This window comes from Falco peregrinus, chromosome 2 (assembly GCF_023634155.1).
Source record: "Falco peregrinus isolate bFalPer1 chromosome 2, bFalPer1.pri, whole genome shotgun sequence".
In the NCBI taxonomy this organism is placed as follows: Eukaryota; Metazoa; Chordata; class Aves; order Falconiformes; family Falconidae; genus Falco; species Falco peregrinus.
This window is the reverse complement of record NC_073722.1, coordinates 42,064,112-42,083,471: the sequence shown is the minus strand read 5'-3', so window position 1 is coordinate 42,083,471 and position 19,360 is coordinate 42,064,112. Positions and strand designations below refer to the sequence as shown.

The following is a 19,360-nucleotide window of genomic DNA, read 5'->3' as shown; positions in this document are numbered from 1 at the left end:
CAAATGTAAGGTCCTTAAGTTGAATTTTGCTGAAAACAACCAGAAATGCCTGGTTTCTTGGAAACAGCATTCATAATAACATCTGATAAACACAGAGATTACAAACCACACTGCCATACACTGCCCTCGCAAATCTAGGGCGTAAACTGTGTAAGTAAACACACCCACTTATAAAACAGTATTGGACATTTGTGTTTTACATAACATAGTACACTGCTATAACAGAAGGAAGAAATCTCAGATGTGATAACAGTATTTCTCAGAGCCTATGAAAGAGCTTGAATCTAAATTTTAATCATACTGTTTAGAAGAAAACTGTTGTTTATAATATTGAAGTGTTAGCCTCACTAGCAAAAGACTATTTGAATTACAATTGCGTGGACTATTATAGTGGAGAAAAATTAAAAGCATATTCGAGAGACAATGCTTACACTGCACATAATCAGAGCCCCATGCTGACACGAGAGCAGCACTTTGTTCATTAGAGCAGAGCTCACTAGACTCTGTGCAGAAAAATCTGTTTTTCATTATAAAAACTGTTTTCAAACTGTTGAAGTTATCTGCACAGTTTGCAAGTTGAAGGGTTCTCATTGTTTTTTTCCACAACATAGCACTGTTGTACAATTACCCTGCTAAAAAGACAAATAAAAAAAAAAAAACAAACAAAAAAACCCAACACACACACACAAAATCAAAACCAACAACAAAAAAACCCTTTCTGGACAGTTATTAAAAAGAAATAACTCTTCATCCCCTCTGCTAAACTCACACATGTAATCTGCTGGCTTTAAATACTCTATATGTAATTTTCTGCAAATTTTTGTTTTGTTTCAGATTTTTTTGTTTCTTTATTTAGGCAATAAAAGTGAAATAGTCTAATAACTAGCAAAAATAAATAAAATAAACATTTCCCAGTTTCAACTGCAAAGTTTTAATATTCTTGTATAGAAACGGGAATGGCAGCAACCAAAAGTGAATATAAATCTACACCAAATTATCTGGCAATCTTTAATTCCTCTTTATTTTGTCTCTCTTTTTGATGACTGATTAAGACACTTGTACGATTGTCTCACTCCAAATTAAAGATCCAATCTTTTGATACATGCAGAAGTCGTGCAGGGAAAAAAAGTAGAACAACTGTAATACCTAAACTTTACCACAAGATAGCAATACTCGACAAGTACCGAGGTAGCAAGCCACCGGAGTTAAGATGTGAGGTGAGTTAGGTAAATGTACCTGTTTTGTTCAGAGAGCTGCTTAACAGCAGTATTAGTCCAGTCACTGAAAATATTTAAGAACTTTAACTCCTCAAAAGTTATTTTTCTGCAAAATTAGAAAATAATTCAGACTAATGTAGAAATGTGTTATCTCCTACCTTTTTATCAGCACTTTAAGAAAAAGCAGTGAAACAGTAAGAAATATGAACAGTGATACCCATTACTGAGTTATTCCCTATTTTTCTACACACAAAAAACATGCAAAACCAATACAGAATATTAAAAATGCATACAATTTTCAGATGTGATAGAAGCCTCATGACATCAGCCATATCAGCCAGGATGAGTAAGCGAGTGACAGCAGAAAGCAAGGCACGAGCAGCCCGCACCATGGTGCCTCGTTTTACTGAGGAGCATGGGTCATCAGCAAACTCCGAAGAGGCAATTCTCATTGTTTCTCCTAGAATTGGGGTGGGGGGTGGGGGTGGGAAAAAAGTCATGAAAGATAAGTTGTACACTTCTATTTTCTTAAAGACAGTATAAACAACTCGCTAAATAAACTAACTGCTGTCAGAAAAGAATTAATGGTGTAGTTACTAAATATTGAATTCCTCAGGAGAAAGATATTTTTTAAATTTGTAGCAACTGCCTCAATACTCTCTGCCTTTTTTTGTTCTAGAGCAGCCACCTGTAACAACTAAAAAGGCAACCAAAACACCAAGACAGGTTGCTTGGGTGCAACCAGCACAGCATAAGAAAACCAGCAGCGTGTGTTACAGAAATAGAGAGCTCACATGCACTGGTAGGGAGGATGGGACATAGCACTCCAGCTGTATTAGCCTAACTGTACCTCTCTACAATTCTGCCTTCAAACTGCTCGCTTCTGCTCCTCAGTCCTTGCCCCCTTGCTCAGATACTCACTCTGCTCTCATCCACCTGGAAGAGCTATCACTCCTATTAATTTCCTCCCCCCGCTCACCCAATCATAGAATCATAGAATTGTTTAGGTTGGGTAAGACCTTTAAGACCATCGAGTCCAACCGTTAACGTAGCACTGTCAAGGCCACCACTAAACCATCTCCCCAAGTGCCACAGCTACATGGTTTTTGAACACCTCCAGGGACAGTGACTCCCGCCTGCCCCTGGGCAGCCTGTGCCAGCGCCTGCCAGCCCTCTCGGTGCAGAATGCTCCCTCACACCCAATCTCACCCTCCCCTGGCGCAACGTGAGGCCGTTTGCTCTCGTCCTGTCGCTGGTTCCTGGGGAGCAGAGACCGACCCCCCTGGCTACAGCCTCCTGCCAGGCCGTTGCAGAGCCACCGGGTCCCCCCCAGCCCCCTTCTCTCCAGGCTGACCCCCCCGCCCCCCCAGGCTGGTGCCCCAGCCCCTGCCCCAGCCCCTGCCCGGCTCTGGACACGCTCCAGCCCCTCAGTGTCTGTCTGGCCGTGAGGGGCCCAACGCTGAGCCCAGGCCCCGCGGGGCGGCCCCACCAGTGCCCAGGGCAGGGGGACGGGCGCTGCCCCGGCCCTGCCGGCCACACCGTTTCGGACACCGGCCGGGACGCTGCTGGCCTCCTGGGCCACCTGGGCACGCTGGGGGCTCATGCCCAGCCGCTGCCGCCCAGCCCCCCCGGGCCCTGTCCCGCCGGGCAGTTCCCAGCCCCCTGCCCCCAGCCCGCAGCTGCCGGGGGCTGGTGTGACCCAGGGGCAGGGTCCGGCACTCAGCCCTGGGGACCCTCATGGTTCCCTTTATGACCATCACTGCTGTGATTTTACCACCCAATGTCCTCTACCGACTCTACCTATTCACCATCCCAAAACACCCAGATATCTCTATTGCTGCATCTTCCTGGACAGCGCAACTGTCTTGTATCACAAGTGAAACATGCTGGTGCCTCAGCACATTATTCCTCTTCAATTCCAGCAACAAACATCTTATTCAACATGGTACTTGGTAACTAAATCAAGATTTTAAAGGATGAAATTTACTAATACTTCCATCTGCTAAAAAGCACTAAGTACTTTTCATTCTTTCTTAATGCTCCCAGCACTGAAAGGGCTTCTATTCTTTTTGTAAAGATGAGATCTAACAGCTTTCAACTACTATAGGAAATAGTGCTTGTTATGGAACAGAATAAGTTAGAATATAGTAGGAAAAGGAGGACAGGGAGAAACTGAGGGAAATATCGGATTGGAAAGGGTGAGCCAGGGACAGTGCAGTGCATTCAGAGAAGTAGGCAAGATACCAATGGCAAAGACCTTGAAATCAGGAAGCAGGAACAATTCCACCCCGCCATAGTCACAAGGAATAAATTGCATAATTGGCCATAATTTATTTATTTTTAAATCATAACCGTCTTTCAGTGATTTGATAACTTATTTTAAGCCAACACAGAACATGAAGCTCAACCAAAAAGGAAACATTACATTAAATTACAGGCAAATGTGGTGAACATCACAAGGAAATCAGGTAAATTCTGATATGTAAGAAAGACTTAGCAAATGAAAAATAAATAGCACACCTCTGGAAATCAAATAAACTAATAGTTTAATGCAGTGGTAACTGAAAAAGAATGGCACATATCTTTTCCTTTCATATATGACTCACAGAAGACTGTGAAGGGCGTTGTGCCACAGGATGTTTCTTTTTTTGTAACCACCAGAAAAGCAGTAATATAGAACACAGACCACACAGAAACGTAGAACATATATCAGTCCATAATTTTCCAAAACAATTCCAGACACATTAATTACTTTTTTCAATAATCATTAAGAAAACAGAATGATGCATTTGTAGTTCAAAAGTTACTCGTAAAACAGTATGGTTCTAGATGTAGGAACAGGAACCTGGACCTGTAACTAAGACAAAAATCTGAATATATATACTAATAAATATACTGTAAGCATTTGCTGTAACAACAGAAGTCAAAGCCAACTGACTCCTAATTGTGATGAGAACATCAAGGATGAATTGACCAGAATGAAGAACTGAATATTAAATGCTGAGGCCTCCAGAAAAGTTCACTAATTCAAGAAGGCTATTAGAATGGTTTTGAGTAAGCCCCAATCTTTAAGAGCTGATACAAACTAGTAGCATGTTATTCTAAGCAACAGGGAAAACATGCATCACTTGCTGTCTAACTTTATGCTTGTAGGAAATGGGTGATTACACCACCTTACTTAACAGTGTCAGCAGAAAAATAATGAACTAAAAATGCATCATCTTCCTTCACAATGCAAGAAACAGGAAAAAAAAATTATACATTAAAAATAGAAATTCAGAGATGTTATTATGAGAAAAACATGGCTGTGTATTTTAAAGCACTTCAAAAGACTATGGAAAACAACCCAGTATAGAAACCTCTAAACCCAAATCCTAGGCGCTCACTGTCTCCACAGACAGGAACAACTCAGCTGTATCTGCACCCTGTCATGTACCAGCTGATGAGTCTTGCTCAGAGCCAGCACTAATTAGGTTAGACTGTGCCACACTGATGACTCAAGATCCAAGCTAGTGTAGCTGCGTAGGGCTGCCCTGCTGTTATGCAGCTTTACTAACTAGCTTGGGTATCTCCAAAAGGTATTGTGTTCTGCTCTATAGACTTGTTAAAAGTATTTCAAATAACCCAGCCTATCTATGGAGCACAATCCCATTGATATATTACTTGGAATTACACTGTGGCTATGCCAAACAAAAACTCATTTTTTAAGACAAGCTACTGACTTAGTTTTGTACTGTTACCATTTGCCGAAAGAAAGCTCTGCATGCAAGCTGTTTTTAAAAAACAAAAAAATCAGCATTCTCTAAATGTATCTTAAATTTTCAAAAGATTCTGTATTTCAGCTTGGCTGTTACAATCTTCTTTTCAAACCACAAATTAATTCATAGAATACTTTGTGCCTCCGCAGATGAATTAATAGGTTCGTGTTCATTTTCACCTATTCTGCTACTATACTACCTGAAAACCCACTCTGTATTTTCTCCATGACACTTTCAATGAGAGAGAAATAGCATGTACTCTGCCTTGCCAGGACAACACACACATTGCCCTACCAGCCAGCTAGTGGCAAAGACAATGTGGAATTTTACCTGTCTTGGTGTGAACACAAGTCTGAGGTTTTATTTTGTTGTCTTCTCCCCTTCTTGATTTTTTTTTTTTTTTTTTACTTTTTAAATTATGTTGAGATTTTTATGCATAGGTTGAAACTGGACAGTAATTTAAATATACTAGGAATTGTCAACAGATCAACAATTATACAAGCCTTATTTCCCTGGGAAATCAGTTTGAAAAAGGAGCAAACATCATTTCAAAGGAGATTTTATATTATTCCAAAATTTGCTATTATTAAAAAATAAAAAATAAATCCTGTTTGTCTCCAGCATAGAAACTCAGAAAGAAAGTACTTATAATGTGAAATCAAAGCACATTTACATTCTTTTAAGACCATTATAACAGCATTAAAAAAAATAAAAATCCCAGATGGCATAACTTCCCATAAGGTCAGGCAAATAGTGAGGGAGAGACTTAAGACAGTCACAGTGGATAATTCCCATCAGAACTCTTTTCCTTATTATATTACCATTATGACTGTGTGTACTTACTATAATTTGTGTGTAGTGTATCTTGGATGATAAGCTGATAATAGCTAATTTCAGTAGAAAAATGCTCATTTCTAAGGCTGCATACTTTTCTTGGATTTCTGTAAGGTTACCGAAACTCTCAAAAGATTTCTTAAGAGACAATGAACAAGTGACCATTGTCAGATAAACAGAAAAAAAAATCTAAACATGCTTAAATGTTGTGTTGCTCAGCATCTAGGTACCTGGTCTCTGCAGAGAAACCATAAGGTTTCTGCAGAGGAGGACCAAAGATCGCTGTACCTGTGTTCCTTTGCATTTTACCCATGTGCCAAAAAAACCACTGAAACCAGGAGCAAGGAACTCTGAAGCCATAAAGAATTTTCTGACACATATTTTAATTCAAGCAGGTATTGGAAAAAATTATCAACAACTCATGACTGAGAGGGTGCTAAAAATTGGGAATTAAATTTCCACAAATCTTTCTATTGTTATTATTATTATTGAGTCAGTAACTCAAAATATTCTACGTAAAAGGAGAGGCTGAGAGCGACCACATAATAGCTTAGAGTCTAGGATGTTGGCAAGGGTTAGATTTGAATTTCCTAATCTGGTAATGTGATCCAACTATGGAAGACTGGATTCATCTAATCAGTGTAAGAATTGGGAAAGCATCACCTCCCTTTCAGTTACTTTTTAAAGAAAAACAACTATCACAGCTTTTTTTAGAAAGTTTGATACAGCATGCACTTAGAACCTATGTAGCTGATTTGAACCCAAGGGGATGCATACAACTGTGTGAAAAGCCCAGCAAGGTTTTCTCTCATATAAGTTCTAAGTTGGATGCAGATGAGATGGAAGTGATTCTGAGCATGCAGCAGCAACACTTTTGTATGTGAAGGTACATGAACTCCAGGTATATCCAGAATGAAATGGCAGCCAAAGAAAGCTTTGGATTGTGGAAGAGGATGCTTGCAAAATATTTAACTTCTACTTTGGTCCTAAGGAGTTTTTACCATTTTCTGTCAAATAACCAGTCTGCAGCTTCAGATAAAAATAAATAATATTGAACTATGAAAGAAGGAAATAATATTTGATAATTTGCCAGCGCACCAGGAAAACAAGCTGGAAAATTTTCTTCTTAGGTTTGACTACCCAAGGAGATAGCAGTAGCAAATATATTTGAAAATCAACACTGCTGGACAGAGGGAAAAATATATGGAGAGTCAAAAAAAGGATTAAAATGTTTGGATTAGTTATTTAAGCTTAGAAAGCTCAAGTTAGGTGAAATAAATCTTCTCTGAAATAATTAAGCAGCAGGTACTTAATACACATAAAAACTCAGCAAATCAAAAAAGTATTAATATAGAAGTTCATAGCAGGTTGTTTAATAAAGAACTACTAGTTCCCAATTTAAGATCTAATAACCTAGAAAACTAGGGGTTACGGAGGAGGAAGTCTATCTCAGTGCTAATTAACATATTTTTATCTTTGTACAGCAATGGTATCAAACCTTAGGCCAAAGGTAATGTTGGAGCTACAGCTACTCAAATTATTTTTCAGAGAAACCTTTTTATCTGGAAAAAGCCAATCCTACTTCCAGTTATCCATTTATTTCCAAATTAATTTGAAGTTATTCTGTAATCTATATTAAATTACTTTCAGTGAAAATTAGGTCAATGCAAGCAGCACAGACATCTTGAGTCACCAGGTCTGCTTCCTTGCCACTGCAGACAGTCATGTCACAATATAATTAATAATAATTTTAGTATGATAATAACTACACTCATAAACTTATCAAGCTTCCATCTTAGAAACAGCTCAGACATTTAACCCCAATTAATCCTACTGGAAGCAGGAAACTCATTCCAAACTAACTCCAGAATCTGACAGGTTTTTTTCATTAGAGACAATTTAATTGCCATACTGACTGTACTATTAGATAATTTATAGCCATTCCTTCTCATGCCCCATTTGTCCTTCCATTTAAGTAAGTATCCTTCCTCCACTGTGCTTCCTATTGTGCCTTTTTTTGCTTCATGCATTTTTGCAATGAGCCATGACAGATTAATGCCTTCAGTCTCCTCTTATTGCATAGAATATCCATTCCTGTAATGATTACAGCAGCCCTATGAAACAATTATGTTTCTGAAATACATCTGATTAGAACTGCAGCTTTCTAGGTCATATCAGTTGCAGCTACGAGAAATACTTCACCTGATACCTTGCAGGATTTGTATACCTGTTTTGCGAGACATACAGATTCAGCCACTTTCTTATTAAGAGCCATACACAAATTCCTTGGCACCTTGCTTTGAGAAAAGAGTGTGCATTTAATTTACATTTTGTAAATGATGAGTCTTAGTTGGGTTAAAAGTGATTTAAAAAACATAGAATATTCAGAGGAGAAATCCCCTATTAACCACATAGGAAATGTTTATCATTAAAAAAAAAAAAAAGGAAGAAAACAAAACCAAAAGCCCAAATGAAAACAAAAAACAACCAAACAACAAAAAAAAAAAACACCCCAAAGAAACCACCACCAACATAAAACCTAACAGTGAAATTCAGCTTCATTTCTGAATTCTAATGATTACCAGTAGCACAGCTACTAATAAACACCTGCAGGGAGGGTGCCAAGAGGACAGAGCTAGGCTCTTGCCAGTAGTACCCAGTGGCAGGACCAGACACTATGGGCACAAACTGAGACACAGGAGGGTCCCTCTGAAGATCAAAACCCACTTTTTTACTGTGAGGGTGACCAAGCATTGGCACAGGTTGCCCAGGGAGGTTTTGGAGTTGTTTTCTTTGGAGAGATTAAAAATCTGTCTGGGTGTGGTCCTGGGCAACTGGCTCTGGGTGGCCCTGCCTGAGCAGGGGGGGTGGACCAGGTGACCTCCAGGCATCCCTTCCAACCTCAACCATTCTCTGATTCTGTGAATCTGACAACAGCCACACAACAAGGCACTTTCCTGTGCTTGAGCAATAACTAGAAGATGTGTTCAAAGTTATTATTTAGGTTCTGAGATCTCATCAGTTTGAGAAGGTTCACACCTGCAGCTATTATCTCTCAACGTCACTATCAAACCAGCTGGCTTGCTCTGATAGTATTTAACTGACAGACCTACTCTATCTATCCTTCCTTGAGGGGTAATGCAAGATTAGATTGAGTCATACTCAATCACTTTCTTGTAATAAAATTACAGCACCTAGGAAAGAAGTCTTAAACCTGATGCTCAAAAAAACCCTTTTCCCTTAGATTCTCAATACAAGATGTCATTTCATTTTGTATATTAAATTCAGGCACTCATATACGAGTAGTCAAAGATTTATTTGACCAGAATCACATACACATACAAGTCCCCTGGTAATCTGTGTAAGGTAATTCAAGTACTACAAGCTTAACTTCTGCAAAGAACTATCAACAGATGATTGTAAAGATCACCAAAATTCTGAATGATTCAGTACAACCCAAAAGATGAACATTCCAAAAAATGTATGGCAAAAGGGCTAAAGGAATGTACAATCCACTGCATATCTCATGCTGAATCCTATTCAAATTTCTGCTTCTCGTCATTAAGTCTTACAATGAAATACGGCCCCAAACAACTGGAAAGGCATTAAGTAATTACTACATATTGGAAGTGAAAATCAGCATAAGAGTGGGGAAAGAAGACCAGATAAAATCAACAAATTTATACATAGTTTGCTCTAATTTTATATAAAGATACATATTCAAAACCTTTATACACACACACAAACATACATTCAGAAATTTTATATTTTCTGAATGTATTTCCAAAAAGTATAAGGCTGATTGCTTCCTATTTTTAACTGAAAAGAAAACATTTTTATTATATCAGTATCTAGGGAAAATGTTAATAAACAACATGAATGTGTAAGTATTCCATGATGTTCTTAAGACAGATACACACACAAAAATATAGATACATATCTATGCATGTATATTAAAGAGAAATTAAAGGATGATTATATGATTATTTTTTTTTCAAAAAAATACACAACCTGCAGATGTAACTGACAAAAACTAACCATTTCATAAATGTGAGCTTCCATAGCACTTGATTTACAAACAACTATTCTGACAAAAAGCTGTTTAAAAATATCAGTATGGCCACATTAAGTGGAGTAACATATTACTAATATTTACAAAACCAATAAAATGGTTAAATAACAAGCCCTTACTGGTAAGACTTCTCTTTGGGAATCCGAAGCTCCTGAGAGCAGTGGGAAAGGCGGCAGGCAGTCAGGCTTACACTTCATTAGGGAACATTTAAATAGACTGGACATGCCTAAGTTATAGAACCAAAAAATCATTTAGTTTGGAAAAGACCTTTAATATCAAGTCCAACCATTAATCCAGCACTGCCGAGGCCACCACTAAACTGTCCCTAAAGCACTGCACGTACAGGTTTTTTAAGTACCTCCAGGGATGGTGACTCCACCACTTCCCTGGGCAGCCACAACTGTTTTAACATGTTCAAAACATTAAATGGAAAGCAGAACTCTAAAACTGAGGAAAGTCCCTCAAAGGAAAGAGGGACCATTTGTAGAGAAACACTGGAAAAACAGCTTTCTCTGTAACACAAATCCTAAAGCGATCTAATGAGCCCTTGAAGGTACAGCTGTTCAGAATCACCTTTACTTTGAATCTAACAATCTCAGCACAGTAAAGAAATGTTTCCTTCAAAAGTGAGGCTAAAAGTCTTCCATGGCAACACACTGTACATGAGCCCGTGACCCCTGATGTCCATGAGCCCTGATGGAGTGCACCCACAGATGCCAAGGGAGCTGCCCCACTTCAATCTCAATTATCTTTGAAAGATCGTGGTGATTGATTGGGGTAGCTTCATTACTCTCTTTGAGAAGGGAAACAAAGTAGAATCGGAGATCTACAGGCCAGTCAGCCTCACTTCAATCGCTGTAAAAAACATGGAGTAAATACTCTTGGAAGCCATTTCCAAATTTATGAAGGAAAGGAAGGTGATCTGGGACAGTCAGTATTAACTTACAAAGGGAACTCCAATGATATGGCAAGGGGAATCATAGCATGATTTGGGTTGCAAGGAACCTTTAAAAATAATGTAGTCCAAGCCCCCTGCCGTAGGCAGGGACATCTTTCACTAGATCTGGTTGCTCAGAGTTCTGTCCAACCTGACTTTGAACACAAGGAGAATGGGGAATGTTATAAAATTTGATTATTTAGGTAGGAAAAGACCTTTAAGATCATGAAGTCTAACCATAAACCTAACATTGCCAAGTCCACCACTAAACCATGTCCGTAAGTGCCACATCAAGTTGCTTATATCTTGACTTTAGTAAGACTTTTCACACTATCTCCTGTAATATCTTCATAGACAAAATGATGAACTGTGAGCTTGCCAAGTGGATAGTGAGATGCATTGAAAGCTGGCCAAACTTCTGGTCTAGCTTGTGATCAATGGCATCAAGTTCAGCTGGAGGCAAGTCACTAGTGGAGTATCCCATGGGCTAATACTGGAGCCAAGACTGCTTAACCTCTTCATCAGTGACCTATATGATGGGACAGAGAGCAAGTTTTCCAATGATACAAGACTTGGAGGGGTGACAGATATACCAACTGATTGTGCTGCCATTCAGAAGGATCCCAACACCCCAGAGAAATAGGCAAACTGAAACTTAGTGAGACCAAATAATGGGAAATATAAAGTGCTGTGACTGGGCAGGAGTAACCCCAGGCATTAGCACATGACAAGGGCCATCAAGCCGAAAGACAGGATCCTGGTGCATAATAAAATGAACATGAACTAGCAATGCACCCTTGCAACAAAGGTTAACAGCACCCTGGGCTGCATTAGGAACAGTGTTGCCACAACATTGGGAAGGTGATCATTCTCTATTCCAAACAGGTGAGCCCATGCCTGGAGAGCTGTGTCCAGTTCTGGGTTCTTCAGTAGAAAAGAGACATGGGCATACTGGGTCAAAAACCAACAAAGGGCCACTATACAATTAAGGGATTACAGTATCTGTCATATGAGGACAGGCTGAGAGAGATGGAGAGCTCAGGGAGATCTTATCCATGCATACAAATATCTGACAGGAAGGAATGAAGAACAAGGCTCCTCTCAGTGATATCTAATAAAAGGAGAATAGGCAATGACATAAATTGAAATGGATATATGATTTTTTTTAATTATCGTTATTTATTTTTATTTTTATTGTGAGAGTGATTGAAAACCAGAATAGGCTTCCCAGAGAGGTTGGGGAGTCTCCATCAGTTGAGGTATCCAAAATGTGACTGGACACAGCCCTGAGCAACCTGCTCTAGCTGACCCTGCTTTAAGGAAGGGCATTGAACTACACTATCTCTAGAGGACCCTTCCTGCCTCTGTGATTCTGTGAAATCTCTCCTTCCTCCAGATATCAAACAACTTCAGGAGCATGCGCTACAGCTGGTACCACAAAGGTGCTGGAACAAGACCCAAACCATACAAGTTCTTAACACTGGAGCTCAAAACGATCAGCTCCATGGATCTTATCACCTCTTGTCTTCAGATGCAATCACATAACGTGTAACAGTAGTGACAAAAGCAAAACAAATAGTTTGATCATGGCTTCCTCAGGACTAATATATAATTTTCAGTTTCTTGAAAACTTAAGGCACAATCACTTTGTTTTATGGATACAGAACAAGAATCCTGTCTAAAAGAAGGTACTTTCTTCAACCAATTTTCTTATGATACACAACTAAGTGGGAGCAGCAATAATTGTTCCCTTTGCCCAACACACACATACACACTCCTGCTGTCTTCACTATGTCAACTCTGAATGATGGGCTGAACACACACTGAAAAAGAACTGTAAAATGTATAGCATTTAAATAACAAACTATGAATTTGATTCCATGTAGTTTACAAAAAAGGCCCTGTAGAGATACACTTCATAGGCACACATAAAAAGCTGTCAATTTTTATACACCATTTGATATGGAAATCATTGAATAGACTTATCATGGGTAAAGAAAGTACCTCCTGATCCATATCTTTGAAAAAGCAATTCCTATTTTAGCCTAGTGGAAGTAGCTGGGGATGGCATACAGGGAAAAGGAGTAAAGGCATGGCTGAGAGGTACCAAGGTTGATTACTGGCACATTTTTTGTAACAGTGCACAAACATGCTGTGCTGGTCAACTGGAACTTTTGGAACCATAAGCAGACTTCAAGGTAAGCATCTACCTATGAAGAAAGGAACGGACTAAAGCACTTAACAGTTAATATGCTGAGGAAATTGCTATTTTTCCAAAGCCTTTAAGTGTTTTTTAAGAGACAGAAGATGGTGGGCACAAAGCTGCAATCTAGAGAACAATCTATGATCAGTAGGGGTTGCTGACAATACTCCAAACACCTGGAAATAATTAAGGAAATAATGACAGCCTGACTGTATGTACTATTCCTGAGCAGTTCTCAAATGGAAGAAATTAATAAAGCTGTGGTCTAATTAATCCATCTCTTTTAGGTTCTGTCTCTTGTTTTACATGCCCAAGATTAAAAAGATGTGACAACTGATCTGTGACCTAACTAAAGTATTTTAGAGTGCTCTCCTTGTAATTAGAGCAAAAGTGTTGTTATGAAGCTATTCTGAATTATAATAATGTATAGACCCAAACTGAGTTGCAGATTCCATATAGAACAGTGTTATGATACTAAATGATAATATGACAGATCTGAATAACCCATAATTGCTAACAGGGTGTATATCAAATAACATAAGCAGGTTTTTAATCCTTTCCTCATGGATGCTGTCTCATTATTAAAACAAGCAAACCCAAACCCTTCAGGATGTAAAGATCTGCAATTTTATCCCCTTTGGACTTGTCTAACAATTCACCAAATACAGAGTAGGACCACCTACTGTCCATTCCAGTATACTTGCCAACAGTCCAGTTTCTGATTCAGGAATAATGAACTAAATCTGGTGTTTGACGGTTGGTTTCTCACTGTTTATATTCCTCCTACCCATACAATCATACTGATTATTCAGTCCATACCTTAAAACATTTTGTTTACAGTACTTTAAAATACATTCTCAATTACTGAAAATATTAAATTCAATAGTAATCTCTATTTGACACTGTATAGACATTTGTTAAAATTTGGAAAGTAATTTGTAGAGTATTTTCATACTGAAGAATGCTGTATACTTAACATAAATATGTATTAAAAATGCTATTCAGAATTTCTAAACCTTCCCATGAATGACTGTTAAATCTTCATCTCCCCTTTCCCAATACTTCTAAATCTTTACTACTATTTCACCTAAACTCATTCCTCTTTGACTTGCACTTGGGATTTTGTTCTCTTCTCTGTGGAAGAATTACCACTTCTCATTGTATTAATATATTTCAAGGCCAGAAAGTCCCTATATGATCTGGCCTGTAGTTTTCACATTTCATTTCAGCTATAGATCTGCATCTCTCTGGAATTGTTTATACAGACAATCCACTTCACTTACATTTGAATCACTTTACATTTGACCTTTAGATAGAGTGATGGAAGATGAATCGCTATGTGTTTAAAAGCACAGTGCATATCCTTAAAGCTAGTATACATTTTTGATTCAATATTCACATTTAGATCCAATAGCATACCGTATTATTCTCTACATAGATCATTAAAATATGTAATTTTAATTAACCCAGCTACTTGTTTCCTAAGGGACAATAAAATACCAGTAATACAGAACTTTAAGATATTTAGTTACATATCTATGGCAATCTAAACCAATTATTTCACAAATGTTACATTTTAGAGAGAACTTTTCTAATTAATAGTCAGATTAATGGTTCATTTGAAACATCACTGATACACTTAGGTACAATAAAACATTAATTAGATTTCAATTCAAAAATAAATTGTTTTGGATGTGAGAATACATTACCATTTCTAATCCCTCTTTGTCTGCAGCTCTCACCTACTCTGCAGTTTAACATCCTTCAGGGATAAACCAAACAAGTGATTAGCCTTCACTGAACTGCAGAGTTCATGAACATCAACATGATCATTTTAGATGTTCAGCACTGTGGTTGGTGACAGGGAACGTGAAAACACACTAGACCTCTTAAGATACCAATAAATACAGAAGAACATTTAAAACAATTCAAACAACTGATTTCTAACATGGCCTTATTTGTATCCTGGCAAAAGCCACACAGCTGAACTTTGATGTTCCACAGAAGATGTGGAAAATGTTTCTTTTTATCTCCATTAGTGTCTGTGTTGCCAAATTGGCTCTCTCCTTACTTTGGTCCAGTGGCCTGATAAACCTAATTGCCCAAGGCTGTACACAAGCTAGTTTGCTCTCATACTCAGCTGGGAGTGAACACAATAATATAATAACCCTTCCAAGGAAACCTGAGTGTGCTTGTTGGGGTAGTTCAGCTACTGAAAGTGGCAAGGCTGTCTTCCAGCTACCAGCAGAACAGATTTCTGCCATGCAGCAAGATACCGGGACACATTGATTCAGCACTGCAGGAAGCCTGTTGTTTCTTTGTTCAGCTAGTAGTTTTTCCACAGCTTCCATGCTTACTCTAGAAATTTGAGATATCCAATTAAAAATAAGCTTTTCATTCTTTACCAGATAGCTGCAGAACTGAAACAAGAAGCACATTCAAATGAGTATGTCATCACATAAGCAAGACAAAACTATTCAAATAACTACAGTGGCAGTTGCTAGGAAAAGTTGTCTTTTTGGTGAACTGTGCATGGTAAATATATTAAAATAATTATTGTAACAAAAGGACTAAAGCAAATTTAAATGACAAAGAAAAATCTTTTTCTGTGACTCCTAGCAATTCAATTCTTGAATTTAATCATTTAATGGGTTTCTGCATAACAAGGTATGAATTGTAAAGAGAATTGTGATTAATAAATATGTGTGAAACCTATCAGGTATAGAAAGGAACAATATTTGAAAAGCACACACACTTTTCTAACAGGAAAGGAAGTGCGCTAAGAAAACCACTATGGCATTCTCCATTAGGCAGACGGATTCCATCGTTCTGGATATTACTTTCAGTCTTGGGCTTGAAGAGGGTTACAAATACTGTACAGCCAAGCAAGATAGCAATCAGATTATATCTAAGCCCTAGGCACTGTGAACTAAGTTTAAAATCATAATTAGAATCAGTTCCATCATTCTCTATTATCACACCAAAAAAAAAAATTACCCAGTGAAAAACTTGGCTGAAATTGATATTTTTTTGAGATACACTTCCATTTCAAAGGGTTGATATTTTCCAGGAAGCCATGTTTTCTTAATAAATTTATAAAAAATTCCCAATGAGCTCCTGAGAACAGAAGGACCAGCAAGTTACTAATGTCAACTCATAGGGAACCACTGTGAGGAGGTGGGTAGGACTAATGATGAGACTGATCAGTTTAGGGGATTGATCCGCTCACTAACTGTTTTAAGGAGTCACTTTTATATCCCTGCTAATATATGCTTTTTCTGATACTTAGTTCCTATGCATGAATGACTTGACAGAAGTAGTAAGAGAAGCAGGGACCACCTGGCTCTGAACAGAGCACATGTCCAAGCACCCCATAGCTTGGGGATTAATATAACAAGAGGTATTGCTGCTGCCAATCACCCAGCTTTCTGATGACCCTGAGATAAAGCATATGGGCAGATTATGAAAATGGTAGAGGCATAAACCATATTCTTAACATTATTATTAAAAACCTGGGGAACAAACACAGCTAAAAGTAAAACAAAAACAACCAAAAAAAACCCCAAAAACACACCTTTCTGCAACACCCTGACTGGGATTAACAGAACGGACATGTTAATATTAGACAATTCAGGGGGTTTTGGCCAAGGCAGAAAAATACCAGGTAAAATTTAAATACAACATTTGAAAAAGGTACTCCAGTACAGGTTAGCATAAGAGAGGAGAAAAGTACACCAAGGAGTGTTACCAGCACAGATAACATCTATGGTATAGATTTACAACACAAAAAGATAAGAGCAAGATGACAACAAAGAATACAAAGAGCACTTGCAGGTTTTACATCAAGCAGGGGACAGAATTTACTTTTAAAGAATTATTTCATTTTTACTGTCTGTTCACATAGTATTTATGGTAACCTATATTTGAAACCCAATGCAGTTATTCTTACACCATAGAAGAACTTGTCAAGGATTTCTAAAATCATGCCCAAATGAAAATTAAGCCCATCTTTCCAAAATTGGGAATTACATTAAAAGGTAATTTTCAAAGACTACAGCAATCTTTCATCTAAACTTGACTTGGTAACATTTTAATACCCTCATACTTTATTGCCAGTTTCAATCAGAATTCATATAACACACAGGTGTTAATATAACATCATAGCCCCTTATATAAATATACTTATTCCATTAATGTATAAAAAATGCAAAAGCTTCTGTGCAGAGAGATAAAGAGATACCTGACCTTCATACTGTGAAATTACACTGTGGTGCACAGATCAAAACACAAAGCCGACCTACAGGCCCCCACCAACACACAGAAAAGCAGATCAGTATGTTTTGTATAGTAAAAGGTTCATAAACAATATATGATTATCGCTATCTTTTAGCAAGAACACAAAGAAATAATCATTAGCAAGAGCTCTCTATATAGGTGTCACTATAGAAGTTTATTAAGAAACACAAGAGGTGTAAAAACTGCTTAACTTTCAGGAATAATCAACAGCTGCATCTATTTGATGGACTTTTCAGCAAGTCTGTTAGTACATACAGATTTCTATGCTAGCCTAGCTAAAGTATCTCTGCTACTTAAACTAGCATATTTAGAGTAATTGAGTATTTCCATTTCATACTGAATAGCAAAAAATAATCCCCAAATCACACATCTTTAGTACTCACTAAGGCAAACACAAAATAGAGATTAGATTAGTCAGGAAAATCATAGGCAACGTGCAGAGGGAAAAAAGAAAAAAGAAAAAACTGAAATGGGGAAAGGAAAGTAGAAATAAAGACAAACGAACAAAGAAAATAAAATGTTTGTCCTACCATGCAGCCTCAAGAAATCAGAGGGTAGCAGTCAATAGGTCAATGTCCACATGGAGATCAGTAATGAGCGGTGTCCCTCAAGGGTCCATGCTGGGACTAGTACTGTTTAAGATCTTCAACAATGGCACAGACAGTGACATGAAATGCACCCTCGGCAAGCTTCCATACAACACCATACCAAGTGGTGCAGTTAACACATCTGAGGGCCCTGAATAAGCTTGAGAAGTGGGCTCATGTGAAACTCATGAGGTTCAACAAGGCTAAGTACAACATCCTACACCTGGGTCAGGGCAATCCCTGGTATCAATACAGGCTGGGGTTTGAGAAGATTCAGAGCACTCCTGATGAGAACAACTTTCAGGTGCTGGTGGATGAAAAGCTGCACATAAGTCGGCAAGTCAAGGGACATCATACTACCCCCTCTATTCCACACTTGTGAAAATACTTTATCCAGCTCTGTAATCCTCAGTACATGAAAAACATGGAACTGTTTGAGTGGGTCCACAGGAGGGCCACAAAAAAGATCAGAGGGATGGAACACCTCTGCTGTGAGGAAAGGCTGAGAGCTGGGCTTGCTCAGCCTGGAGAGAAGGCTCTGGGAAGACCATATTGTAGCCTTTCAATATTTCAGGTGGGCTTATAAGAAAGAATGGGACAGGTTTCTTCATAGGGTTTGCTGCAATAGGACAAGGAGTAATGGTTTCAAAGTAAAAGAGAGTAGATTCAGACTAGATATAAGGAAAAAAAATTTCTTATGATGAGGGCAGTGAAACACTGGCACAGGTTGCCCAGAGAGGTGGTAGGTGCCCCATCCCTGGAAATATTGAAGGCCAGGGTGGATGGGGCTCTGAGAACCTTATGTAGTTGAAGATGCCCCTGCTTATTGCAGGGAGGTTGGAATAAATGACATGTAGAGGTCCCTTCCAATGCAAACTATTCTATGATTCTATGATTCATTGGACAGAATTACAAATGAGCCAAAAATACTTTGTAAGTGCCACATATAAACCTTAACATTCAACCAGATTATGCTCTGTACAGGAACATAGGGCTAGAAGGATTCCTAGATCATCATGTCTACCTACATGCTTCCACTGCAATCACAGCATACAGTTTTCCAGTATTCATCACCAACTGACAGATTTATCATACAACTGCCTCACCTCCTTCTGCCTCTGTTATTGCTATGTCTGTGTTATTCCAGAAACTCATTCCTCTGACTTTGAAACTTTCTTTTAATTTTCTAGCATATAGCATCCATAAGGAATTTTGACCTCTCTTCCTCCTCCCTGCCCCTCAATGTTATACTATAAACTCCACATAATTTCTACCATGCCCAGGTGTCTAGAAAGGACAGTTCTAATGCTCGACAGTAGATTTTTCTATTAGCTATACATACTCAGAAAAAATAGTTTTTCTGCACAGAAAGTGTTCTCAGATGTAGAAGCAAGAGGGAATGATAGAATTGTTCTGGTTGAAAAAAACCTTTAAGACCATTGAGTCCAACCATTAA

The 19,360-nt window shown here is 38.3% G+C and overlaps 1 protein-coding gene across 2 annotated transcripts in view; it reads right to left on the bottom strand.

Moving 5' to 3' along the window:
- Window positions 1–19,360, bottom strand: part of CTNNA2 (catenin alpha 2) — a 513,312-nt gene that overhangs the window by 378,455 nt on the left and 115,497 nt on the right. For both annotated transcript variants that reach the window (XM_055797148.1, XM_055797149.1), the window contains exon 4: window positions 1,511–1,677. In XM_055797148.1, the coding sequence (XP_055653123.1) occupies window positions 1,511–1,677 (167 nt within the window). The remainder of the gene's footprint in view (window positions 1–1,510; window positions 1,678–19,360) is intronic.